General features: G+C 40.3%; 1 protein-coding gene across 1 annotated transcript; it reads right to left on the reverse strand.

Annotated features, from left to right (window-relative positions):
* Positions 1 to 451: 451 nt before the first annotated feature.
* On the reverse strand, positions 452 to 11,399 carry rgmb (repulsive guidance molecule BMP co-receptor b). The gene is made up of 3 exons (XM_044111535.1): positions 10,818 to 11,399; positions 6,042 to 6,583; positions 452 to 3,012 (listed from the first exon to the last, which is right to left on the reverse strand). Exons 1-3 carry the CDS (start codon positions 10,933 to 10,935, stop codon positions 2,254 to 2,256), a joined length of 1,419 nt encoding a protein of 472 aa, XP_043967470.1. The 5' UTR covers positions 10,936 to 11,399; the 3' UTR covers positions 452 to 2,253.
* Between the last annotated feature and the right edge of the window lie 13,219 nt (positions 11,400 to 24,618).

Consider the following 24,618-nt stretch of genomic DNA (forward strand, 5'->3'; position numbering starts at 1 on the left):
TCCAGACAACAGTGGACCACAAAAATTACTCAGGTTTTTTATTTTTTGTACAATCTCCTCTTCAGTTCAACCTTATCAGTGGAGACACATTGTTGATGTTACCATTATAAAATAGCTTACAATTAAGAATTGACAAAGATCAATGTAATTTTCACAGGAGGCAGAGTGTTGTTAACAACTGCTGAAGTAACTAAAAAGTTACTTTTAGTGTAACTTAGTTACTTTCCAAATCAAGTAGTCAGTAATATAACTAAGTTACTTTTTCAAGGAGTAATCAGTAGTCTGATTAAAGTTACTTTTTCAAAGTAACTATGCCAACACTGATTATGACATTAACAACCAGTTCAGCAGCCTTATGCTACTGATTTTATAGCTCAAATTTATAAATATTAAACAATGCATGACTGTTTCGACTTTATCATATTTAAATAAAAGACCAGCACACACCTTGTTTCTTCCTTTCTTTTAGTTTTTTGAGCGCTCTTAGTAACACACTGACGTAGCAAGGGAGTACCACTAGGTGGCAGCACAATCACATCTGACGTTTTATTTAAATAATTATCCAACATCAAGAATATGGAGCTCAACATCCTCTACAGGACACTACGTTCATAAATAAGTTAAGGAATTTCAACACTGACCAGTCACTCTTCACCAAACCGACACTCACATGAAGAAAGGAGTTCACACAATGGATAAAACTAAAGCTGATTGAACAAACTGGGAATAAATATACAGAATGTTACAGTTTCAATGGGGCAGAAAATTCTACAAGGCATTGATTCCCACATCACAGTGCTGACACAGACACATTTCGTGATCTGAAGATCCTTGAAATATCTCCAATATTTTACTTTTATCCCAATATGAAGCATCTTGCTGCAGGATCAACTGGTTTCCAGTACCAAGTTTTAGAAAGAGAAGGGATGAAGGTGCTGGTTTGGTGGGGAGTCATGATTCATGTGAACATATAACATGCCATTTGTCTTTGGTAAAAATCAAAACAAAAATGGGTAGCGCAGCGTAAAGCAGTCTGTATTTTCCTGTGACATACTGTATGTCAGTCTCTGGTACATGATGGAGTCTTTACTGGAACTTTTAATAATATTACTGGTTCCTTTCCAGGAATCTATCAAGTACCCCAAGGATCACAGAGCTTGCTCTCTGAAACTTACTCTGGATGTTTTGTGGAGAATACTAAGACGTCTCCTCATAATACAGCTAAGCTGTAAAAGTAAGTTTCAGAAAAAAACTTGCAAGAGGAAATACTCTGTAAATTCTTGGAAAGTAATCAGTAAGTTTCAAGAATATTGCAGGAACGTATCAGGTAAATCCTTGGAATCCTAAAAGAAAGTTGAAGGTAGGTACCTAATAAGTTACAGAAAGTACACTTTGAGTTCTTGGAAAGTTTTGGGGAAAGTGCTTGGCAAGTTCCAAGAAAGTTCTGACAGTGCCGCTTACTTACAGGAAAGTACAAGCTGTTTTATGTAGTGCGATTAAACAAAACACTAAAATCATTACATGTTGGCAAAGAGGTTGAAACAACTCTAATGTGAATCACATAAAATAAAGCAAACATTCATCAGCTGTTAAAAAACATCCAAAACTCTTGCAAACACACACACGCACATACACACAGCTGGGATCAAATAACAAACAAGTAGTATTTGCTGCAACAACAGACCTAATACATTCAACAGAAAAACTCACATTAAATGACTTTAGACAAGATGCTAACTGACCCAGATCAGCTGCTGGAATAATGGTTCATTTTAGCATCAATGGCAGCTCCTTGAATTCAATTCATTCTGAGAAGCCAAAAAAAATCTGACAAATAAGAGGAACAACCAACGCTCGAATAGTTATTGGTTTTCAGTGAAAAAGAAAACAAACACTGACTGGCATTGTGTAAAAAAATGTTAAAATAAAGTGCTTTTGTTAAAAACAAACCTCCTCTGACTGAGGTATTTTAAAAAAAAGTCACATAAAATTACATAAACAAAACAATCTATACACGATCACACTGTGCACTTAAGGAAGAAAAATTAACTATTTACAGATGATTCACCCACACGGAAACGTTTTTCTCATTGTCAGTTGCATTCGATGATTCGGACTCTGCCAGGTGAAATGCAGGTGGTACTGCAGTCAGTGCTCAGTATCAGTGCTCAGCTAACCAAATCCTCTCTAAGCTCCTTTTGTAGTGCACATACTCGGGCCTACATGCATTCAGGCTCACAGGGACTGCCATTTTCACATGAATACAACGCTCAGAGCACACAGCAGGAGCAGAGCGAGCTTTTTGATAAGCTGAGAGTCTGAGTGGAAGTAAGAGGCTGCAGAGCCGCGGGGGTATATCCTCCATCTGTCCCGGTGTGGATGAAGGCTCTCCATGTCCTTCTGGGCGCTGTGTGCAGCTAATGTGAAGTTAGCATCTCCAGTAGTCAGGAGATCAAACACGCAAGAGTGGAAGTAGATGTCCAGGACTTCCAGCTGCTCGCTGCAGCGCTCCTTCGCCCCATCCATGGCAAAAACATGTGTGGTACCATGGGGGTATGCTTGCGTCTGTGAGGCGTAGCTGGGCCGGTGCAGGTGCTGTTGCTGCAGGCCGAGCGCAGGTGGAGAAAGCGGCAAAGGGAGGTGTCCTGCCTGGTCGATGCGCTCGCTGCTGGGGCAGCCGTTCAGGCAGAGCTGCAGGTCCTGGGTGTCGTCGTAGGCTTGAGCCAGCTCCTCTGGGATCCGCACGGCCAATGTCAGGTAGCGCCCCAGCTGGCGAATGATTACGGTCACACCAATGTAGCCAGCATGCAGCTCCACGTGGCGCCCAGGGCTACGTTCAGAGATCCACAGAGCCCGGACCTTCCCGGCCACACCGTCAGCGCCGAAGGAGGTGTGGACGGGGTCTCCGCTGCTCACCGTTCCATCATCAAAGGCAGCAGGGAGGCTGTCTGTGACGGCTTGGTAGACCCTCTGGTCTGTGCAGCCCTCATAAGGCTTGAAGATGATGGTGATCTACAGGGAGAAACAGAAGGGAAATAGTTTGCATTGTCAAGATTCAGAATCAGAGTGACAAATTTGAGGAGTCATTCATGTCTTCCCCAGGACGCCACTTGCTGTAAAAAGTATGAAAGTATGATTTATTTCAGTGAACTCTACACAGAAACTGCATTTATCCATAATTTTGAATGTATTGATACTCTCATGGAACTAATAGTGGAAGAAGTAGCAAAAATAACAATTCCAGTCGTACTCTCAGTTTTTCATTTATTCTATTTACCATCTTTATTTAAAATTTATGCCAACAATAAACCTTAATTCTTATCATAATAAAAAAATGTTCACAATCAATGATAAATGATAAATGATGCAATACGATACATTACAATGCACTACAATATGCTATGATATGCTACGATACAATACAATAAATGTCACCCAGAGGTCATTTCAACTGTTTCCGCTTTTGGACACATTCTTTGGTTCTTTTTCACCAACCAAGTTAATTGAATCCAACAGGTGCAGCGTATTGTACCAGCTTTACCGATTTCCTGTAACTTACTCAAAGGCTCCAACTGCAAAATGTGGATGTTTGCCACAAATAATAATAACAATCAGCAGTAGATTGTTTAGAGTTTGGTTTAATCTGTGGTCATAATCTGTCAAAATGAATAGGATTAGAGAGTGTTGAGAATGAGCAACTTAGTCACAATTTAACTCTGTAATTCCTGAAAATATGTAACTAAAATAAAAAAAATAGCAGGGTTTTACTGACACAAAATGGAAGTAGAAAGCAGTAAAATAGCAAAGCATAGGTAAAAATGGTCAAAGGTCGGGCGTGCTGCAGTGGCGTAGAGGATAGCGCGACCCACGTTTGGAGGCCTTGAGTTCTCGTTGCGGGTTCGATTCCCGGACCCAACGACATTTGCCGCATGTCTTCGCCCCACTCCTTCCCCCTTTCCTGTCAGCCTACTGTCGTATAAGGGACACTAGAGCCCACAAAAAGACCCCCTGGAGGGGAAAAAAAAAAAAATGGTCAAAGGTCAATCTGACCCTGAGCTCGTCCGGCATGGCAGTGATTGACATCAAGCGAAGGTAAAGTCTTAAATTTTGTTTAATATAAAGATGAATCCGGTCAAAGAATTTGTGGGCGTAGTTCCTGTCAAGAATTAATTCGGTGCATATTTGTTAACTCTTTCTTTTATTTTTTTGCCTGTGTCTGTTGTTTATTATTTTTTTCCCAGAATAAAATTTGTTTAAAATATTTTTGAACTAATCAAATCGAAACCTAAAAAAATTCTAAATATCGGGTTTGATTTGCCATTGATTACTCAAATGAGAAAAAACAAATCCATAGACAGTGAGCCTCAAACATCTCACAATATTTCAGGAAAGACTTGATGACTTTCTAACAACTTGTAATTTGACACAGCTATGAAAACATGCTGACACAAGAACACACACGCACACACTCCAGGGGCGTGCAGACACAGCGGTGGATACAGGGTGTGGTGTGTGAGCATTACGGTTAGCTCCAGCATCACAGTTCCGGTGAATGGCTGCTTTGTTCACATGACAGCCGTGAGGAATGAGGCCTGGCAGCCCATTAAGCCTGGAGGGCTGTTAATGTGGGTGTATATGAAAATGTGTGTTTGTGTGTGTGTTCGAGTCTAATAGTCGTGACTAATAACTCGCCCCACCTCTGACACAAGGTCAAACCTTTAGCTGCGAAGTGCAGAAAACCTGCTTTTGCTCTCTCTGCATGCGCAAGTGTATGCCACTCTGTTGGTGAATAAGTGTGTGTGCATGTGCTTTAATAATTAAAGCTATCCACTAAGCTAGAGAGGGCAAATCATCAGGGGAAACATCAACATTGCTCCTTTAACACCACAAAGATCACCTTGTGCAGCTCGTCCTCTGCTGTGCACAGATGTGTGTACGTAAATCTTTGCTGTTGCACAGGAACCTTTTAACACACACAGAGCTTTAAGCTGACTACAAGGAGTGATACTTATAAACTTATAGAGCCCATATTTCCTTACATAGACACACAAATGCTTCCAAATGCGCTTGTAAGTAAACAGTGGCTCCTTTCACGCATCTCATTCCGCCAAATTAGAGGTCAGGCTGTATGTAGCCGTTAACCAAGTTAGGTTTGCTGCACTGCTGCAGTCACAAGAGGCGGTCACAAGATCGAGGCCGCTTGCTTTGCACCTGTGTGCCTGTGGAAGCCAGAGACACACAAAGGGAGACTGGAAGAGAGCTAACTAGAGCAAGGGTGTTTTCTGGTTTCCCACTGATAAGATTTCTTATTGTGTGGCAAAGAAACGTGACAAATAAAAACAAATACAAACAGACAAAAACGATGTCTGCTGCTCTTTCTTAGCATTTTTTTCTCTAAATACCAGCATATTACAGATGTGTAGAGTTGGGTTTGAGCTGGAAATTTAAAAAAATCATTTTTTTCCCTAATGGACTGTATTATGAACTTAACACTCTTCAATGTGGGCACTGCTACTGAGGAGAGAACATTCAAATTTACCCATTTTCGATATTAAGTCAGACAAAGCACAAAGTCGTAAGATGCTAATTTAAAGGAAATTGAAGCTCATTTAGGTTGCTAGAGTGAACAAGAATATCAGTAGATTGTGTTATGAAAAAGTTGCTCTGTTTATCTTTTTTATTATTATTATTTCAATATCTGTCTGTTTATATAACACTTGGAAATGTTGGAACCCTTCTTTGAGCTTTCAGCTAATGTCACAGAGCTAGCAGAAGATGCTAAACACAGTTTCAAATGCTAACCCTGTAATCACTTTGTCTTTATCATCAAATATTTGTTAGCACTCTTTTACAAAACTGTTCTCTCCGACAAACAGTGTGACACTGTGTCTGCTCCTGATATAAATAATTAATGCTAATGACAGAAAGGCTGGAACAAAAATTTGCAGGAGAAATCAGAACTATCTCAAATTTAATGGTCAAAGAAACAAAAAAATCTGAAGAAAAACACACAAGATAGTCGTATTTTCAAAATTTCTCACCTTGTTGGTTGCAGTTGCACTGGAGCCAGGAACCACAGGAACATTAGTGACCTGCACCGACAAATAGTCATTATCAATAAGAGGCCACGCACCCTCCACCTTACAGGTCTGGAAGCTGTCCTTAAATGTTCTCAGATGCGGGTCTCCAAACAGCCCGCAGAACAAGTACCCAGGCCGAGAGCGGCTGTGACCATGGCCGTGAGAGTGGGAGTGGGAGTGGGAGTGTGTGTGGGTGTGCTGGGTGCGGCTGTGATAGTTGCAGGGCTCGAGGGGGATCTCTGGGTGCGCTGAGGGAGTTGGACCATCTCTGGAACAGCTCCTCTGACTCATGAGGTCTGAGATGCCCAGGAGGGCTGAGTGGAAAACCAGGTTTCCCCGGCAGGCCTTGGCTGTCCTCTGGGTGCAGGCTGAGTACGCGCGCAGGGCCTTGCAGAACTCGGTGTCAAAGCCATCCACAGCGGGCGTCAGGTGGGAGGTCAGGGACACAAAGTCGGTGGTGCACTTCTGGATCCGACACTGGGGGGCAGCCACTTGACACTGACCTGAACGGGACAAACAAAGAGAGTCAGAGGTACTCTTTAAAAGACAAAATGAATATGTTTGCATTCGCGAGCCAACCATAAACGTCTGATCACTTAGATCTAGATCTAAACCTGATCTTTTATGAAGGTTGGTGTGAGTCTTTGATCTTAGACTCGCAAAGCTCTACGGTGTTACAGTCCAACCCAATAAAAGAAGAAAAAGAACCAGCAGCCAATTAAAAGTCTTGATCAATCAGTACTGCCGCTTTGTGAGTGCCATAAACCTAAAGTGTAATAAACCAAAGAGCGCCCAGACAGGAACGATGAAGCAACTTCATTCCAGTAGTGAGATAATACAGCCTGGAGAGCCAAGAAGCGTTTAAAACAGTTTCACAGAGAGATGGAGCAGGAAAGAGCTGGTATGCTGCATGTACAAAGCTTTGCAAAAATATTCCTAACCCCAAAACATTTTCACATTTTGTGACACTAATAAATTGTAATGTAAATATGATAGAACAACAAAAAGAAGTGTTTACTTTTGAGTGGGGAAAAGAAAGAAACATGATTTCTGTAAACTATTTACAAATAAAAATCTGACAGGATACCATGCAGCTAAAAAAAACCCATGGCAACTCTGGAAGAGCTGCAGAGATCTACAGCTCAGGTGGGAACAACTATTAGTTATGAACTTCACAAATAGAGCCATAGGTAGGAGTTTGAAAATGAAAGAAGTTAAAAGAAAGCAATAAAAAGCCAGTTTTGAACTTTGCGCTAGGCTAAGGGAGAACACACAATAAATGTGCTCTTATCAGAGGAGACAGTAATGACCTCGTGTCCAACACGGAACATCACCTTGAACACATCATCGCCGTCTTGAAACATGGAGGAGGGAGGATAATATTGTCAGGAGACATTCAGCAAGTTGATAGGAACTTGAAGTAACTAACCTGGGACACATACCGTTGAGTTCACCTTACACTGGCACTAAATATACAGGGTTAGAATGGCATAATCAAAGTCTAGACCTAAGTCTAATGCAGACTACTTCAGGAAACTTCAGATTATTCAAGCACAGGTGGTGATTATCCTTCTAGGTCTTCATTTAGAAACTTGCAAATAATTTATTTGAGCCCAAATGTCCGTTAGTCAAGTAGAATTTGGACAACTTTTCAACAGAAATCTGAAAAATGTGGGCCATTTTTACAGTACATGTGCAGATAACACCATATATGTTTAACAGTTGTGTCATTTTCCTTCTACTTTACAATTAGGTGCTAATTTGTGCTGGCCAGCCACATAAAGATTCCAATAAAACACTCAAGATTGCGGCCATAACGTGACAAATTGAGAAAAAGTTCAAGGGGAATGAATGCCATGTATTGTCATAATTTATGGAAACTATGATAAGTTGTGTGTTTGTAACCCTCACTTTAAAAAGAATAAACACATGATCAAAAATTCACCATCACACCATTGGGAACTGATTTCTTGGTCTGAAATTGTCCATGATTTTATATCTGTTTCCACATTTCCAAGTGGAACGGGGGTCAAAACAGCCTTTTGTATCACTGATCATCAGATGTACAGAGAGAGTTAGAGCCAGAGAGAGATTAGAGACCAGACCTAATGCATCAGTCACGGCGTGCTCCTATTAGATTAGCCTGGGGAGAAAGAAAGAGAGAGGGAGGCGAGAGAGGGGGACGGCTGCACACAAACACAAGCAGTGATCAGAAAAAAATGGTGGCATGACTCTGATATCTGAGCAAAGGAAGAAAAAACAAGCAAAATTAGGGACCCTGCATCAGTTTCACACAAAGTTTATCCCTAATAAGTAGCAAAGTTCACAATCTCCACAGATTGTGGACGTGTGAAGCACTTGTGTCCCACCATCTGAGGGCAGTGCTGCTCCGAGTTTAAGCAATTTAAAACCAGGGTGCAGATGTAGAGCCTCCACTCACAGCAGGCTTCAGAATCTCTCCCCTGCCTGTTAAATACTGACACCAAGCCTGAGATATGCCCGCACGTAAACACACACTGGCTGCACAGAGCGTCTGAGCACTGAGGCTGCATTGTGTCTGTCCAAACGCCTGCCTTCTTTCTCCTCCTATCAGACCTGCAGCACCCGAGCGCTGCTGCAAGGGACCTCAGGGGACGGAGTTCAGTCTCATTCAGATGGTTTAAGGTTTGGAAGCTATGATAAATAAAAGCTGGAGGGTTTTTTCTTGCAAAGAAGGCTGTTTGTTCTGCAGCTCAAACTTCTGCCTTTAGACATCTTTTGTGTAGCTTTTAGACCTGAAAACGGCCCTGTCCAGGTCTAGTAAAAACAACGGCATTTAAAGTCAAGCCTGACTAATCAACTCCAAACACTTTTGCACTATAAATCTTAATAAAAGACACTTCGCATTTTACTCTGGAACAATGATTTTACATTATTATATTTGATCAAATATAAAAATAAATATAAACGGAAGGGAAAATCATCTTTTATTGTTTATGCAATTAACTCAACTGACTTGCAAAGATTAAAACAGACATGAAGTCTCTCAAGAAAAGTTTGCACCAGTTCTAAATGAGTCACTGAAGCGCCGTCGTTGGATTCTGGGTTTCCATAAGGAGATTTTCATGTGATAATTAAATATGTTCCGACTATCTACGGTTACTTATTAAAGAGAATTACTTATCTTTGTTCTCGGGGGATTCTCATAATCTTATTAGGTATTCATAGCTGTTCTTTCCAAAGAAAAGCCAATCTATGCATATAAATAAGGAACTTACGCTAATGCCAGTAAAGGTGGTGAATACTGAAAAGGCTTAGAAATGTTAAGAGGAGAATAAAGAAACCTCTATGTAAGGATCTCATGTGTTCAGAGGCTTGTTTGTATTATCCCCCTGCAATACAGTTTCTAACAAAGGCACAATAGGAGTCAGAACCTGCTGCAGAATGATACCCATAGTGCTATATTTCTATCATTTTCAATTTTCTTCTTTACTTCTTCCTATTATTGCACTTAGCCCAGCCTCAGGTCACCCTGCATCCCGAGGCAGCTTCTCCACCATCAGACAGAGGTCAGGAGACCCAGACTTAAATTTATTTATCTGTTCTATGTCTCTTAACCTTTTCTGAGCTGCAGAGATGAGATAAAAAACTGATCTACTGGGATTCTCTCTCGGTCGAAGGAACAGCTTGTGAAGTGCTTATTGATCACCTCGTTGTGAGCGCTCTCTCACGTCCTTTACCAGCACGCACTCACCTAAACCCCGCCAACAAAAGCTCCTACTGATCCAGACGTTCATTGCTTTCCTGTGCAAACACTCGAGCAGCTGTCAGCCGATGACATATGTCTCAACAAAAATAACACAAACAAAACATTATTCACACCTTTTAGCAAATAAACCGCTCTGTTAGTCTCACTAAACCAAATAATACACATTCTTTCCCGGTGAGGCATGTGTGGCAGGAGGTGCCGAGAGGGTTTTCAAGCAAGCTGGGCTCTGTGTGCTCCACAGGGCTGAGTGTGTGTGCAGAAGGAGTGTGGGATTGCCCCGCTGCCGAGCAGTGTTAAACTATATGCAGGAGGTGTGATTGGCCAAAAAATGGCCAAAACAATCTCTGCATGCACACAGAAAGACATTAAAATGCTGGGCGACAGGCAAGATTGTGGTGAACATTTGATTCTCAGCTCAAACAGGTGGAAATTAAACACTTTCCACAATAAAAGATTAACTTTAAATATAATAATGGTAAACTAAATGAATCTTTGATTACTTTTAATGCTTTCTTCTCCGATCTAGATGATCCAGTTAGAATTAAATACCACTTTGTTGTGTTTTTGTTGTATGTCCAGCAACACTACAGACTGAGTGTTAACTTGGATCTGAATACAACTATTATGTATGTGTAGCAGTAGAGGTAGCAGCCCTGTTTCCCCCTTCTCTTCCCCTCCTCCATGAGCCATTAAGGGGCAGACAGGAGAATGACGGCCCAGGAGAGAGGAGGAGAAACTCGATCCGGGCTCAGACTGCTGCACTGCCGCTTTGGAGAGAGCCTTTGTCAGGCAGTAGTTGTGCTGGGCCCCGACGCAAAACGCTTACAAACGCTTCATAACTCATAAATTATCGGGAGTCTTAATAAAGCACGGACTGAAATGAAGTGCTATAATGTAAAAGTTGTCTAAAAATACGGTGAAGTGCGCAAGTAAAGTGTAAAATGACAGATTCGGCGCGGGTTTGACCTAAAGATTTGAGGGTTAGTTACCTATGTGAGCACCGCAGCAGAGACCGATGATCAGCAGCAGCAGCGGCCGGAAGCGGCGCACCGCAGACGGGGAAGCGAGGCGCTCAGCCCCGCGGTAACAGCATCCGGCTCTCCCCATCCCCGTCCATGCAGGGCCAGGAGGGGAGAGTGGACAGAGTTCCAGGGAGCGGGGACGGGTGGTGTCCAGGCCTCTTCACCTCTTCTTCTGTCTCTTCTTCCTCACTCTTTTCTCCGTCCTCTCCTTCTCGGGTGCGTAGGGGCATTAAAGCACAGCTGCTCCGCGGAATGCAGGTCGAAGGAGGAGGAGGAGGAGAAGGTTGAAGGAGAAAAAAAGAAAACAAAGTGCGAAGTCACTTTCCTCCCACGACACTTTTACTTTTCTCCCAGCTTCCACGTGTTTTAGGAGCGCTCGCTGGCTCGGCGGTCCGACTTTTTCTCTGATTATGATCGCTCTCCCCTCCTCTCCGACACCCAACAATCACATCTCTCCCTCCCCTCATCAAACAGGGATTTCTCCTCCACTCTCTCCACTCCACTCCCCTTTCACTTTCTCCTCCTTCTCTTCTTCCTCCTCGCCCTCCTCCCCCTCTGGCTCTCCAACAAATCAATACAGAATCAACCAAACCCTGCTGGCGGAAAACCCGCCTACCCTGAGACAAGACCGATGAGAAGACAGAGAAGACTCGGCAATGACAGTAGTAACACAGTGACAAGCGATGATTTCAGTATTGCACGCAACAATAATTTTGGAATATCATTGAACAGTTAATTTCTTCAACTGGAATATTGAATCTCAGTGGTACCCAGTGATTTATTTCAGGACCATTTCTGTTAATATTCATATAACAGAACACAACTTTTAATAGAGAATACGTCAACCTATTGCAAAATGTTTCTGTTGTACAGTATCTGCGCTGTTCCTCTTCTTCTCCATGTTCCCTCTGGGGTGTATAGGTCAGGTGAGTTTGTTAGCCAGTCAAGCACATGAGCATTAAAGCAGGTAGTTTTGGCAAAGAGAGCAGGTGCCAAGTCCTACTGGAAAATAAAAACAGCATATCCAAAAATCTCTCATAATAGTTTGAAGGAGCTTGGCCTCATTTCTCATAACAGGACTGATTAAGTTTGTTTCTAAGCACCTTTTTTTGCTTTAGCCTCAGATTTTGTCAGGGCTTTGTGACGGCCACTTGTAGAAATATTTTGTTTTCTTTAAGCTGCTCTTTTAAGTTGGTATAACTCTACTCTCGTATTGGAGTAATTGTTTATTATGAAGACTCATCTTCAACATCCTGGCTGATGTCTTGACAGATTACTTCAATATTGCAACATAATGTTCTTTACTCCAGGTACACAAGGTTAAAATCTTAAAAACTTAAATCATATCTCAATCTGTATAATTGATGTACAGTGCTTTGGTTCAGCTCTGATGACATTAATTTAATTTATTCCTATTTTAATAATAATCTGCTTTAAGGTTTTGCTGCATTTATGGAGCCAAATGAGTTCACTAGTTTACTTTTACATCACTGAGAACATATTTTTGTATTTAAGTTTGTTGATTAAATCATATTGGAACAAATTGCAGATAAAAACTATGTTCCTCCTCATGATCCACACTATGAGAGAATGTCTTTGAGACGCGGACACCAAAGAGTCAACATGGCCACCCCTCATAAATCATAAAGTCAAGTCAAAAGGATTGCTGAAGGGCACACAGGCAGTGTAAGCACCACTCAGAGGTCACTGCGGATACTGAATATATGCAAAAAAAAAACCTCTTAGCTTACTATTGTTACCGCTAACGAACAAATGAATAACTTCACACTGTGTTTAAGGATGTGTTATGAAATGTTTGTTTTTTTTATTACAGAGGTTTGAAGTTGTGCCAAAACTTACCCAACTAACGGATATAAAGTAGGTCAGGCATCAAAGGAAGCCCTGAACTTCTGAAGTCCTAGATAATCTTTTACACACCGTATATTGTCCATATCTGTGTTGGTTCTGTGTGTCGTGTGTGTGTGTGTGTGTGCGTTCAGGGTTGTTTTCTGCTTTTATTGTCCTGGCTCAACTTGTGTCTTTGCAGTAAATAAAGCCTCTCTGTAGTTGATAGTTTATGAGCGTGTGTGTGAGCCAAATCCAACTAGTTTCACTCTGATGTGACTCACAACCAGCATGTTAATTCAAATCACTGCTGGCAAAGGATTTGGTCACTCTTTTTTTTCCCCTGCATGTCAGTAAAAAAAATAAACACACACAGAGTGACTTTAAAGCTCATGGAGATTTCACAGTAAGTGTGGCCAGAGGAGATGCTGTGTGCAGCTGAAACAGCCTCTTCTATTAGATTATATTTGCTTCCTGTTTGCAGCAGTACTCTCTGATCTCACCAGCAAACAAGGCTGCATGTGTGTGTCAATGTGTAAAGAAATTATGTCTATGCTCATGTATACTTTCAAACAAATCTGGAATAATTCAAGGTATGAATGATATTAAATAAAACATGTCAGGTTATTATTTGTATTATTTTAATTAAGTAACTAATAAGTGTGACATTTTAATGAGAAAATCGGGAACATTTGTAGAATAAATAAAATGACAAGAGATAGTGTTAAGCAATGTGTTCTTATCTACAAAATAATTTCCATTACACTGTTTACGTCCACACTATCATTTGTTTTGATTAATCTCACAACAAACCTTTGGGTTGAGGATTGGAAATCAACAATTACTTAAGCAAAGTCATCAAGTTAACATGTCAGTGAGTTTGGAAATTTTAGGCTCTGTATTTGAGATCTAATCTAACCTAAATGCTTGTTTTTTTTTGTTTGTTTGTTTTTGGTTTTTTTTTACTTTTTATACTAAGAACTGGTGACAGAGTTTAAAAAAATCCAACACTGACATTAAATCACTTAGATTTTCTTTAATATACATTTTTTGTGCACATTTTCAAATGTCTCCCTTTTTAACTGAGTCTGAACATAATTGAAAACACATCCATATACTGTAATGGAAAAAGTTTTTTCATAGGCCTTTTTTTCCTCTAAAATGTGTGTATTTCTCATTTGACATTGCAATTTGTTGATAATCATTTTGCTCAATTTAAAAGTAAAAAGTCTCCATCTGTGTCAATCACTTGTGCAGGCGGGCCAAACTTGTATCGCTCTTGTTTTATTTTTTTTTGTTTGTTTTTTAAAGTGTAGTAGAACGATACCTTGAAGATTGTTGTCTTCTTGAGGAGGGTCTGAGTAGCTAAGAGCTGATGTGGCAGACAGTGACAATGTCTGAGGAATCTGCCTGGACTTGCTGGTGTTGCTAGCAGTAAAATCCTTTCGCTCAGACAAAACAGCAGCTTATATACTCAGATAAATATTGAAAACTTCACCTTCCAGTGTATGTCAGTCTGGGCGTAATGGTACGTTATTTCACTTTTCACATGTGGCAGAGGTCATTACAAGTCTTTCCTTTGTAATCTTTTCAAAGTACTTGCCGTCAACCAAGCCCATGGAAATTTTAGATATGATAACGCATCCATTAGTTTTAGCAACAGCATGTAAAGGCAATAAATGATCTGCTTGGGTGTCATATAAAAGGAATGTGTTCATCTTTCTAGCGGAGAAAAAGCAGTCTGAGCTTCCTGGTGGTCCACTCTGACACCCTGCTGAGACACTTAGTGCTGTTTAACTTTAATTTGCCAGCCAGCTGTAAATCCTGGAAACCAAATATTGGGGCCTGCATTAAACAAGCCATGATCTGACAGACTGACATCTTCTCTCTCCAGCACGGCAGCAAGCTGAGTAGCTCACTGCAGAAACCCACTCCCCCCAACAAAAACAGGTGAACATTTCATTCACACTAACACAATAAACACAAAGGATTTAATTCAATTACATGCATATGTATGGTGTTATTAATCAGCCCTAATTTCACATTTGATTCTAATCACACATCTGCTTAAACGGACAGACACCTAGAAAACAAATGATGGCCTGTTCATTAAGATTAATAAGATATTCTGTACTCATTTAACTAATCTGTTGTACACAGCTGAGGCAAGGCAGCAGAGGATGCCAACAACACCCCCTGCCCCATGCAAAACCTCACGTGGTGATTTGCTGCCGTTGGACACAGACAGTCTGTTTCTGAATGTTGAGCTTGTCTGCACCTCCACACCTCTGCCTCCTTTCTCCACCTGCATTCACCCCCTCACCCCACCCCAACTCCAAACAGACCGTCGCTCAACAGTTTGCCCAAATCCACAACGCACCTGTGCGTGTGTGTGTGTGTGTGTGTGTGTTGTCTGAGTGTGTGTGCAAATGTCAACAGCTTGAAGTGTTGCAAAGGCATCAACGGCTGAGTTTGGACAAGGTGGAGTGATTCATTCAGTATTGTATCATTAGTTTGAAAAAAAAAAAAAAAGTGGATCACAAAAGCAGAATTTTCTTGCCAAAGACCATTTGCTAAAAGAAAAAGTCTATTAACTAAGTTCAGAAAAAAAAATCTAAACAGGGATTTTGGAAGACCTTTAAAATGGAAGATTTAATGAGAAGAGCTTCTCGTGTTTTAAGAGCTTTCATCTGAACAATGTGGACAATCTAAGGTATCACTATTGACTCAAGTTTCAATATTTCACATCAATAAGTTGATAAGAAGGAGAGGTTGGTCATCCCCAATCCTTTTGAGAAACTCAGGACCAGCCACTGGAAGAGGCAGGACTCATGTTAATAAACCATAATAATAAATTAAATACTAAAACACTTTGCTCTTAGGTTTGCTATTTCACACAACTCTATATATTAAGCTAAGTTGCACAGCCCAACATTTTCATACTCAGTGTGAGACAACAGAGCACTCAACCACCTGAACAGTAACACGTGTGGTAAAGGTAAAAGGAGGCACTGCAGGTGTGTGGGGTTAAATTCCTGATGTAAGACGATAATCAAACAGATAACGTCAAAGTATCAAAGCACGTAGTAATGTGAGTGGAAACAACATCCTTTAATAGCCTGTTTGATAACTATGGCTCTCCAGGACCAAGATTGTCTTGTGTTTTACCTGAGAGGATCTTATCAGGACATCCTGTGTCCTCAAACATTTACTCCATTGGATTTGTGTTCCAGAAAGGGAAAACTAAAAAAATAAAAATGAGTAAGCGCGGAAGTGTCTTTAGAAAACTCAGATCCGTGTGAGAAACATAGATTATCACCATGATGTTTCTCTCTCACCCTCAAAGACCATAACAAATCACAAACACCACAGTTTACAGAGTTTTTTTTCCCCTTTTATTTGTACATGTTGCATCAGTGTTGCTACTTCAGCTGTATTTTGCATTTTTAGGTTTGAAAACAAGGGCACAAATCCCATCTCATTATTGGGGGGGACCATAAACAGGAACATTTCTGAAGACCAATGTGGGGGGGTCGGCAAAGTTACAGAGAAATCTAACGTAAAATGTCGTTTTAAAAGTTTTTAAACCACATTCCAGCTGCAGGACCAAAAATGACTAATTAGTAATACACATCAAACGTGTTTTTCTAAGTAAGCAATTTGTTGAGAAGTAAAACTAAAATTCAAATGTTGCGTAGATGAGTTTTGTTCAGTCTGACTGATCTAACCCCTGCTACACTTTTACAAACATGTAAGGTTTAAATAAGCAAGTTTTAATGAGTAACTACTCTAAATAAAATTTCTCATAAACATTGATTTATTGTAATGCCTCCCAATAAAAGTTATGGGGTGTTTAAATTATAACTTAACTTGCTTTATTTTAAAGCTTTTATAAGTTTTGTCATATCCTGGATGATTGATAGAAATGAATATCTGTCGGGTATTTTAACTTACACCTAACTCTGAAAGCACCAGGGTTTATGTAGAAAAATATTCAGATTTTGTTTTATGGTTTTAAAGGCTCTACAATTACATTGAAGACAGCAAATAAAGGCGCCTTTCTGTTTTTTTTCTATCTGCTCTCTCTTCTGTTCTCGGCTCCCACAAGAGTTGGGTCCACTTGCTCAGCCCTTCCCTCCCGTTTCAAACTCTTCTAATTAACTAAAAGTTAAAGAGCTAAATATGAATGAGATGTTTGCTACCTTTGACAAAAAAAAAAGCCTAAGTCTGTGAAAGCTGTGTAGCAGTTTTCCTAATAAGGCAGCTTATCATGATTCAGCCAAAGTAAAAAAAAATAACAAACTGCAGTCTGATCTTTATTGTTAATGTGTTTCTTTTTATTGAGCAGTGAATGTTAATAAAATGTATACATGTCTCTTGTTTGAAGAATTTACTTACTGGAGGGTTTTACGTTTGTGCTGCACAGCCACAGCTAACAGCTAGCTCACCAATTCAGCGGCTCTAACGGAGCCTGAGCCGTTCAGCGCTACTGTTGCTCCGCCTACACTTTGGACTGAACCATTGTTCTGATAATGGTAGGGGGGATCTAAAAATGTATTCTTATTTTTTTCTGCGATAAATGGCAGATTTAGTTCGTTCTTTGTTTCTTTTGCCTTTTCATATTGATATTATTTAAAATCAAACGTTTTTTCAATATTTTTTTTGGGAGGAACAATTTTAGACTTTTCCAGGCTCCCCCGCAATTTACGCCTATGTTTGAAAATGTTTTCAGACATTTGAAATGCACAGAGACTGGACTCGACCTCCGAACTTCCCAGATGTGAATCCTATCAAACATCTGTGGGGTGTGTTTGCACAACCCTGATCCACAGTGAGGCAATGGGATCCTATGGTGCTCAACACCATAGGACATAAAGAAGTTTAATGTCCCGACAGATCAAAGCAGCAAGTCAATAATGAGATTTTAATACAGCAAGCACATAAAGCAGCTTTAAGTCAGAAAAAACACAAACAAACAATGCCTACCCGGTTGATATTGATCATTCAATTTTTAAGAAATATACATTAAAACAATTTTATGTGACTTTGAGCATTGATGGTGATTGTTGCCAGACAATGCAACATGTGAATGGGTTCTCTGTCCTCCTATTGCCCCCACAGTCAACAGACCTCAAAATAATCAAGCACTTTTGGGATTTAAAGTTGCATTTTCTGGGTGTGCAAATGACAGTTTCAGCAACTGAATGATTCTTTTTTTTTTTTTTTTGCTTGAGTACAATAACAATAAAATATTTCAGATTTTGAGGGAAGCCATTATCTCATAGGTTTAGAAAAAAATGTCTGAGTAAAAGCTTCTGAATCTGTTCTGAGAAACAGAAAAGCAATAAAGAGTCCAACCTGGTACTTGGAAAGTACCAAGTAAAACAAGAGTGTTGATAAAATCCTCAAAACGCTTAAATTAAATTATTTCTTCATCTTGCTGAAGCAGTGTATCGGCATTTGATTTCTTCTTTAAGTCACGCGTCCAACAATGAACACTTCAATGCTCATTTTAATTCAAATTATGCGGCTTTAAGTTGCAGCAGCATCAGAAACACCTGACATGCAAGTATCCTTGTTCCCCAGAGACACTTTCCATTTTTAGCATGTGGCAGGTTTGCTCTTTGACAATGAAAATAAACTGATGATTTGCTGGAGCAGCGCTCCGACCACAGAGTGAGATTAAAAGACCTTATGGACACAGTTATTTATTTTATTAAACTCTGCATCAGTCCTGTTTTGTAGACCTCAAGACTTCACTCGTCTTTCACTCAATCCTTTGTGTAGAAACATCTGAAGCGTACACAGCTGCATCTGACAGCGCAGTCACAACGAGGCCTTTGTTTTCTGTGAGCAAACACACACACACACACGTCCGCATTTGCACACACAGAGCTGTAAGACGGAAACAGCTGAAGGATGTAATAGGGCAGATGAGGATCATGGGGTTGCAGTTTGGTTTGGGTCAGGCTGAATGTTTGGCAGCTGCGAGACAAAAGACGTGCTATTAAAACTTCTCCCTTCTCGCCTCCAGCTCGCTCTGTGCTCAAACTTGTTTTGTCACTCACTGCCAGCTTCAAGGAACCAAAGTCTTGTGATTTTATCAACAATCATCTAGTGATGAAAAACACCATTTTTTTTATCTGTGAACCATTTCAGGGCATCTAAAAACAGGAACGTCATTGTGATTCTGCTTTCTTTGAATCTCTACTCTCATCCAGTGGTACACTCACCTCAATTACCCATACGAATTAAAGTTGGTTACTTCTTTTTTTATTGTTCTTCTTTTAAAGCAAGCACACACATGTGCACACACTTAAGCCTTGCGGGTGTTTTCAATCTACAGATGGTTAGCTTACATCTTCTGCGGGGAGTAAACACATGCCTTTGTCCACACACACACACACATATTCACAGAAGCTATAGGTAACTATAAATCACTCATACTCCACAGCCATATGCTCATACCTGTCTGTAAAGAGGAAACACAAACACAGGTGAGCTCCTTGCATTCCTTCAACTTGAAAACCTGACAGACATACAGATTGGGAAGCAGACACAGAGAGGAGTTGAACGCCAATTTCCCCCCATCCTTCCCAAATCCAGCTGTGAGTGCCTTCCTCTCTTTTCCTCCCTCTCTCCTCCCATCTCTTCCCCTTGGGATAGAGCGCTCACTGAGAGGCAGATGGGTGGAATGCATAATACAGAGACGATTTTGGGGGGTTGGGATGATCTTTTTGCGAGTGTGTGTGTGCGCGTGTGGGCGTGGGTGTGTGTGTGTGTCATCTCTCTGCTGGGACTAGGCTGCGAAGTCATTATAGATCTAATGGTTGTGTTTTAGACGCCTGCACCGTGTCAATCTCATTTGGAGTGCCCAAGCCAGATAAGTGTGAAACATTTCATTACTCACACTCAGTGCACTCTGTCACAACTTTGAAACCTGCATGTAAATAAACACAAACTGTGTCTGTTTGTGGGGCCAGGGTGGGCATTCACCATTAACGGGAATCTTTTAAGCTCACAGTTGACTGTGTTGTTCTTCTCAGACGTGGTTGTTCTGCTTCCTCGATCATGTAGACCTCATGTAGATTTTTATTTCCCTAATTACTCTGATTACAGCAAAGTATCATAATGCCGTGTAATTAGCAATCCATTGTAACCTAACAAGGCCTCCTCAGGCATAGGTAATGGATTTTGGAAAGACAAGCTGAGCTGAGGCATGACTAATTTAAAACGGGTAAGTATAATTAAAGACTTTTCACTAGAAGGAGATTCTGTATCTCACCAGTGCAGCTGCTGGGATGATATGCTGTTGTTTCATGTTTCTGCATTGAAAAACAGATTAGCATGATCTGAGCTGCGTCGGATTAAAAGCGTTTAATTCCTGTCGAAGATCACTTTATTTATGCACCAAAATTACCTCGCTTGCTTAAAGTGTTGGTAAACTTACCAGAGCAGTTGCAGTGCTGTCATATCAAGAAATATGTAGCCAGTACTTTTAACAACAACACTGTAGGTTGCTAATAGATCCTCACTGAGGACTTCAACAGGAGTCAGCAGAAGTTATTTCTATCATGTAGCTTCAAATTAGACCAAAGCAACTAAAAGTTTGGTGTATTATCCAGTAAAGATAGTTTTGAAAAAAAAAAATTTGCAGAAGGCAGTCAGTCAACCTGAATACCAACAAAGCCATTCTATCCCACAAGACACCAAGGCAGACCAAATCTAGCCAAACAGTGCCATGAGACATCAACAGTACTCAACAATACCCTTCCGCGGTACGCTAAAGTATAAAACGGCACACAACACTAAACCAAACTAATCGATGCCCTACTACACTGTGCCACATCATACCAGTACAATACTCAATCATGCCCTGTAATATAGAAGTTTTTACCAGACATATGCATTGTAAAAGCTGAATCTTAGACCCAAAACCAATTATGTGCCTATAAAAGAGACCGACTATAAATTGCTATGAGTCACAGAACAAGATCCCAGTGAATCACTGAAAACTGCATTTATATATTCAAAGCACATGTCCACACCACATCCACTCATTTAAAAGTCTTGTAGCAATTTGCAGAGTCGGTGAAACCTTGAGTGCAGAATCCTTCCCAAAGACACTTCATCAAGTTATGGGACAAGCTGGAGTCTGAACTGAGTCGAATTACCTAATCACCAGACAACTGCAGAATTTGAGAAAATCTGATATTCATTATGGAAACAAAGAGGAGAACATTTACACTCTAAAGAACACCCAGCAGAACTCTAAGTGACACAAACACCAGGGAGTTGTGAGCAAGATGGAAGAAATGTTGCATTGAGAGAAGTGGTATGGTTTAGGTTGACGTACAGCCGAGAACAGAGTGTGAGAACAATGAAGACAAGAACGAACATGAGGAAGTTGGCAGGCAGTTGCTCTCAGGAGATTCATTAGGCTTGTCCAAAACGCTGCCCGTAAATATGCCTGCACAGTTCTTTTGTGAGCACACACAAACATACATAAACATACTCACATTAGCGTGAATAGCTGCAGGTGTAAGGAGCTCTTTCTGCTGACAGGTAGCACAGTCGGGACAGAGGGATTTGGAATCACACTGTGAAGACAGCAGGTGGCATTTCTCCAAACAGCTTCCTCAGGAATTAATGTATTCAGAATTTAGTTTTGTGCTCTGCTAAACAAAGGATCCCAAGCCTGGAATTAGATATTTATCTTGTCTAAATACCACTGAGTGTCAACATTTTATGAACAATATAATAGCTTGTGTTGTCCCAGATTCATTAATTATTTTATGCAGCAAATTTATAAACTGCTTTGTTCAAACAAATCTATGCTGAACAGATTCCTTTAAAAGAATAGATTTGTGAAAGAATAATGTTATTTGTGAACACATAAATACAAGGTAGCATTATTTGGTAGTAAGACCATCTTAGAATTACACAAGCAGAAAATTGTTTAAGACATTTTCTAATTGTCTAATTCTGTAAGAAACTTTTGAAAAAAAGATGATGGACTTGTCAAATGTAGACAGTAATATTCTTAGTGATTATAGATTTTAAAACTTTAAAACACAGTTTGGAATTTGTAAAATCTTTAGAGTACTCTTTTTGTAAAAACAAATAATCAAAATAGGTTTTTTAGTTTCTCCAATATATATATATATATATATATATATATATATATATATATATATATATATATATATATATATATATATATATATATATATATATATATATATATATATATATATATATATATATATATATATATATTTTTTTTTTTTTAAGAAAATCAAAATATCCAGAAAAGCCTTTTTCTGTTATCATCTAATAATGTGCACTGGGCTTAGTGGGAAGCCAGAACGTTTCTCCTGCTTCCTGTAAACAGAAACAAACCTCACTGGGATAAAAAGCTCCTGAAACATTGTAACAGCAAACATCATGTTATCGCAGGTAAAAGCTTGAACTGGGGAAATCAGTTTGTACACAACAAAACACTGCTTCTTCTTGCCCTGTCTGAATAAATCAGCCTGGTATTTGTTTGTTTAAGGTGAAAAGCGTAGGATGAAAAATGACTAACAGATGATGAAACAATCTGAAATCTATGATGCAAGCTGTGCAAGCAGGAGAGGGCTTTTGTGTGAATGTGTGCACATGATTGCATGCATATGCATGTTCCCCTTGGCATAGAGTGCTGTGTGTCTGGGCTCTGGGCGGTGTGTAAATCCCAGCGTTTAGGAGGCAGACAGAATCACCGTCTGAGTCCGCAGCTGTTCTCACAGCTCTGTCTCTGCCCTCTCGCTCACAAAGACGCGCTCGCTTTGCACACACTAGGACACACGGAGACTTTAAGGCATGAAGACACAAGCACACAGACAGCTTTCTGTCGATGAATAGAAGGCTTTCTTTACAGGAAGCAGGCCAGAGAGCGAAGAGGCAGCCCCCAGATGCAGCCTCTCATCCCAGAAAGGATCTCAGAGGGAGATGGAGAGGAGCTCCACACCAGCAGCTGGAAGCTTGATGACTGTTCCATGTGTTCATGTCTCACTGGAGATCCATAAACTTTGACCATGACGGCCTCGGGCTCATTGTGTGTGTGTGTGTTCGTGTTTGTGTGTTCTCACGAAGTCAGAAAAAGGTAGAAAATAACATATGTGGATACGTACGTTTTAGACGAATATTACATTTCCTCTTCACCGTCATCTGTTCAGTACGGAAGAGGATTAGGGAAGAAAAAAAAAAAGAATTCTGACTTTAAAGTCAGAATTCTGAGATTAAAGTCAGAATTCTGAGATTAAAGTCAGAATTCTGAGATTAAAGTCAGAATTCTTTTTTTTTTTTTTGGTGGCCCTAATCCTCTTCTGTAGTTCAGCACAAAACATGCATATTGATTTTTATGGTTTCATAAACATACAATTATTTCATCTGATAGACCAACAGAAGGCGGATTAATCAATACACCATTACTGAAAGAAAGTGACAAGAAGACCGGTGAGGACTTTGTCAAAAGAAATAGGGTGGTGCAGCAAACATGTTGAGGAAGACGCACCGATCAGAAGACACCAAAGTTGAAGTTTTTGGCCAACAGCAGGAAAAGAGAAGATGGATGGAACTAATTAATGGACAATATTGGGAGGAAAACCAATTAATCCAGGTTCACACTGTGAAAATACTCTCTGTCTTTCCTCAAATATGCTGTCAAAAAAACAGTCATGACAAAATATCTGGGTGTGAGCTTGAATAAATGATTTGCTGTCGATTAGGTTCATAAACACAGAGACTGTTGGTTCAGCGCTCTGTAACAAAGATGAACTATGACAAACCTTGTAATGTTTTGCCTTGTCACAAACATGTTCTATTTCTTTTTTGCTCCCTCCTTTCAGCATCCAACTCTTTCAACATGGACATTAAACTTTTATGAAAAATATGTTCTCTACATATTTACTAAAACTGTCACTGTGTCGTGGCAATAAAAACAGAAGAGATCTGTGAAGACATCGAACCATCTGACCTTCTCACTATCGACCTGTTCTCATCTGCACAAATACAAGGCTTGGCCAGAAACCATAAATCAGTCAGCTGGAGGGTCTTAGCGCTGTCAATCTCTCTGGTGGTAGCGCTGCTCACACCCTCAGCCTTTCTCTCTGCTGCGCAGCATCTTCTTCCTGACAACCATGGATGCTCAGGCTAGTTAGCATGGCCACCAATTACGGCGGATAAGCAGTTTTCCTGGAACTGTAAGTGTTTTCTCCACCATTAGCACATTTAGCAGCGCATACACAAGGTAGATTGACAGAGCTAAGACCTTCCTGCTGGCTCTGATTGGTTGTTTTTGACCTGAAACAGTGCATATCAAGATGGCAATAGTAGCTCTGGCTGCAGCTTTAATACCAGTAAAACACTATTATGAGCTGGACTAAAACTTCAGTTGGATCTTTCTGAACTGATTTTTGTAACATTTTAGTTTCTTAATGCCAGAGAGTGTCACATTCAACTTTCCTAATTAAGAGGGACGTTTCTACACAAACACATTCTGTACACACAGTGGCAGCTCAGTTTATAATTTCACCTCGACTTTCTTCGAGATTAGCCGGTTGGCATTTTTCTTTCTTCCCGCTTTCAGTGGGGAGCTCAGCTGTGGCTTCGGGATCACGGGACTATGTTTCCGTGACAACCAGACATCATCTCTGAATGATGTCTGCTAAAGAAAACAGACTGAATAATTTAGATAGATCCCTTTTTAAACAGCATGTCAATTCACATCAGTGGCCACAGACACCACCATCGGCACCCCGCAGACAGGCCCACCCAGGCTGGGGGAGAATCGACTAATAACACAGTTACAACTGGAGGCAGTAAGATCCTGACACATCTGCATTCAGACGAGAGCTTTGTCTGTATTGGCAATACTCCAAAT

The sequence above is a fragment of the Gambusia affinis genome, linkage group LG03 (genome assembly GCF_019740435.1).
Source record: "Gambusia affinis linkage group LG03, SWU_Gaff_1.0, whole genome shotgun sequence".
Lineage (NCBI taxonomy): Eukaryota > Metazoa > Chordata > Actinopteri > Cyprinodontiformes > Poeciliidae > Gambusia > Gambusia affinis.

Excerpts from the sequence above, each read along its gene's own strand:
- rgmb (XM_044111535.1), bottom strand. The coding sequence starts at position 10,935 with ATGGGGAGAGCCGGATGCTGTTACCGCGGGGCTGAGCGCCTCGCTTCC. Across the intron at positions 6,584-10,817 it reads CTGCTGCGGTGCTCACATAG|GTCAGTGTCAAGTGGCTGCC; the intron begins GTAACTAACCCT and ends TGTCCCGTTCAG. Across the intron at positions 3,013-6,041 it reads GTGCAACTGCAACCAACAAG|ATCACCATCATCTTCAAGCC; the intron begins GTGAGAAATTTT and ends TTCTCCCTGTAG.